Genomic DNA, 2,374 nt, shown 5'->3' on the forward strand with positions numbered 1-2,374 from the left:
CTAACTTCCTGTTCTTTTTACAATACCTGCATGCACCTGTCCCTTTCACCTCACCTTTGCTGAGAAAAGTTGCATTGAATCCCAAACCGGTTCAGTGTTTAACCCCGTGATTTTTACTGTGGAAGTAAATACTCAATAGCTGTTTACTTGAATCCGTATTCTCCATCTATGCTGAATTATTTCTGAGCAAAAGACTACATGTTCCAAATTACCTCTACAAGTTCTAATTGGACCTGAAACAGTTTGTATGTGTTCAATGACAGAAGATTAAATAGCAACTATTTTCATTGTCTGCTGAAAGTACATTTTTAGACAAAAGTACCAGATATGTAAAGTTATGGCTTATACAATGTTAATATCCCGTGTTCTTCTTCGTCCTCTGTCACTGTTACTGAATCTCTTTGGGTTTTCGAACAAAAGAAGACACTTGAAGACGTCACCAACATTTTAAGGACTAAACAAATTAACTGAGAAACAATCAACAGATTCATTGATAATGACGTTAGCTGAATCGTATCAAATCACATTTCTTCTCCGGGAGGCCTCCACCTTCCAGGGCAGCTACACACCTGAAAAAGAAAGCGTCGCCCGAGTTCGTCGGAGGCTCAGTCAGTGTACAGGCAGAAACCTTAAAGCGCTACAGGTGGAGAAACGGCACAGCGGGGTCCTCGAGCGTTCGCAAGAGTCCTTCTCCGTCCAAGGCTCGCTGAGCACAACACCCGTCTCCCTGCGGGGGTGAAGTTCGGGCCCCTCCTCCGCCGGCTCTACAGCGTCGTCTCTCCCTGGTTGCTGTCGCTCATCCTCTTATAAAACCTGCGCCACGACTGCAGCGTCTTTCCCGACCAGATCCAGAAGCTGGACGTGATCCCCACGATCATGGTCATCAGGTACTTGATCAAGAACACGGTGAAGTCCGGCGTCAGCGGCGCGGAGCTTCCACCCGGGCACGGCACGGCGAAGCGCTTGCACGTCTGCATGCGCCACGTCCTCTCCCACTGAGGCCGGAAGGCCTGCTCGTAGAAGTAGCAGGCGACCACGATGGTGGCGGGCACCGTGTACAGCACGCTGAACACACCGATCCGCACCATCAGCTTTTCCAGCTTCTCCGTCTTGGTGCCGTCGTGCTTCATGATGGTGCGGATGCGGAAGAGCGATACGAAGCCCGCCAGCAGGAAGGAAGTGCCCACGAAGAGGTAGACGAACAGCGGCGCCAGGACGAAGCCCCGCAGGGCGTCCACGTCGTAGATTCCCACGTAGCAGACGCCGGTGAGCAGGTCTCCCTCCACCCGCCCCACGGCCAAGACGGTGATGGTTTTCACCGCCGGGACCGCCCACGCCGCCAGGTGAAAGTACTGCGCGTTGGCCTCGATGGCCTCGTGGCCCCATTTCATCCCGGCTGACAGGAACCAGGTGAGGGACAGGATCACCCACCAGATGGAGCTGGCCATGCCGAAGAAGTACAGGATCATGAACAGAACGGTGCAGCCTTCTGTTTTGGTGCCCTGGGCCACCAGCCTGTAGTTGTCCTCCTCCAGCCTGTCAGTACACACCACTTTGTCCTCCAGCAGGAAGCCGGCGGTGTAGGCCAGCGCCACCATGAAGTAGCAGCCGGACAGGAAGATGATCGGTCTCTCCGGGTAGCGAAAGCGCCTCATGTCCACCAGGTAGGTGAGCACGGTGAAGAGGGTGCTCGCGCAGCACAGGACGGACCAGGTTCCAACCCAGAGTCGCCCGAACTTCAGCTCCTCCTCGCGGAAGTACATCAGCCCGCCGGGCTGGGAGGCCTCGCAGGGGGCGCCGCAGTCCTTCGCCCCCAGGAAGTGGTAGCCGAGGTGGGGGGGCACCTGAAGCGGCAGGGGGCAGGAGAAGGGCCGGCCGGTCCGCACGTCCGGCAGGGCCGTCGCGAGCACGGGCGGGACGGGGGGCGGGTCGGACGCGGGGCCCTCGCCGTCGCTCCTGTTCTGACCCACGCAGATCTCTCCCGCGCCGTGGACCGGGAAGCTCTCGCAGCGTAGCCTCTCCGGCCACTGGAAGCCAAATTTGTTCATGAGCGCCTCGCAGCCCCGCCGGGCCCGTTCACACAGCGACCTGCAGGGCGGAATGGCCTTCTCCAGGACCGTGCAGACCGGCGCGTACATGGAGCACAGGAAGAACTTCAGGTCCACGGAGCACTGGACTTTCACCAGCGGATAGAACTGGTGGACCTCCATCCCAGCGTCCTCCTGGTTGGTGTGCCCAAGCAGATTGGGCATGATGGTCTCGTTGTAGGCGATGTCCGTGCAGAGGGGGATGGAGATGGGCTGGCAGAAGCCGTGCTCCGGGACGGAAATCCCCTTCTCGTACTGTGTGCTGCAGGACTGGAGGAGGAGCGCGA

The 2,374-nt window shown here is 57.6% G+C and overlaps 1 protein-coding gene across 1 annotated transcript; it reads right to left on the reverse strand.

Annotated features, from left to right (window-relative positions):
• Window positions 1-433: 433 nt before the first annotated feature.
• On the reverse strand, window positions 434-2,369 carry LOC120787540 (frizzled-7-like; the record flags this gene model as incomplete). The annotated part of the gene is made up of 1 exon (XM_040123258.1): window positions 434-2,369. A coding segment is annotated over one exon (1,605 nt), but the record flags the coding sequence as incomplete, so codon positions are not given.
• Between the last annotated feature and the right edge of the window lie 5 nt (window positions 2,370-2,374).

The sequence above is a fragment of the Xiphias gladius genome, unplaced genomic scaffold (genome assembly GCF_016859285.1).
Source record: "Xiphias gladius isolate SHS-SW01 ecotype Sanya breed wild unplaced genomic scaffold, ASM1685928v1 HiC_scaffold_162, whole genome shotgun sequence".
Lineage (NCBI taxonomy): Eukaryota > Metazoa > Chordata > Actinopteri > Istiophoriformes > Xiphiidae > Xiphias > Xiphias gladius.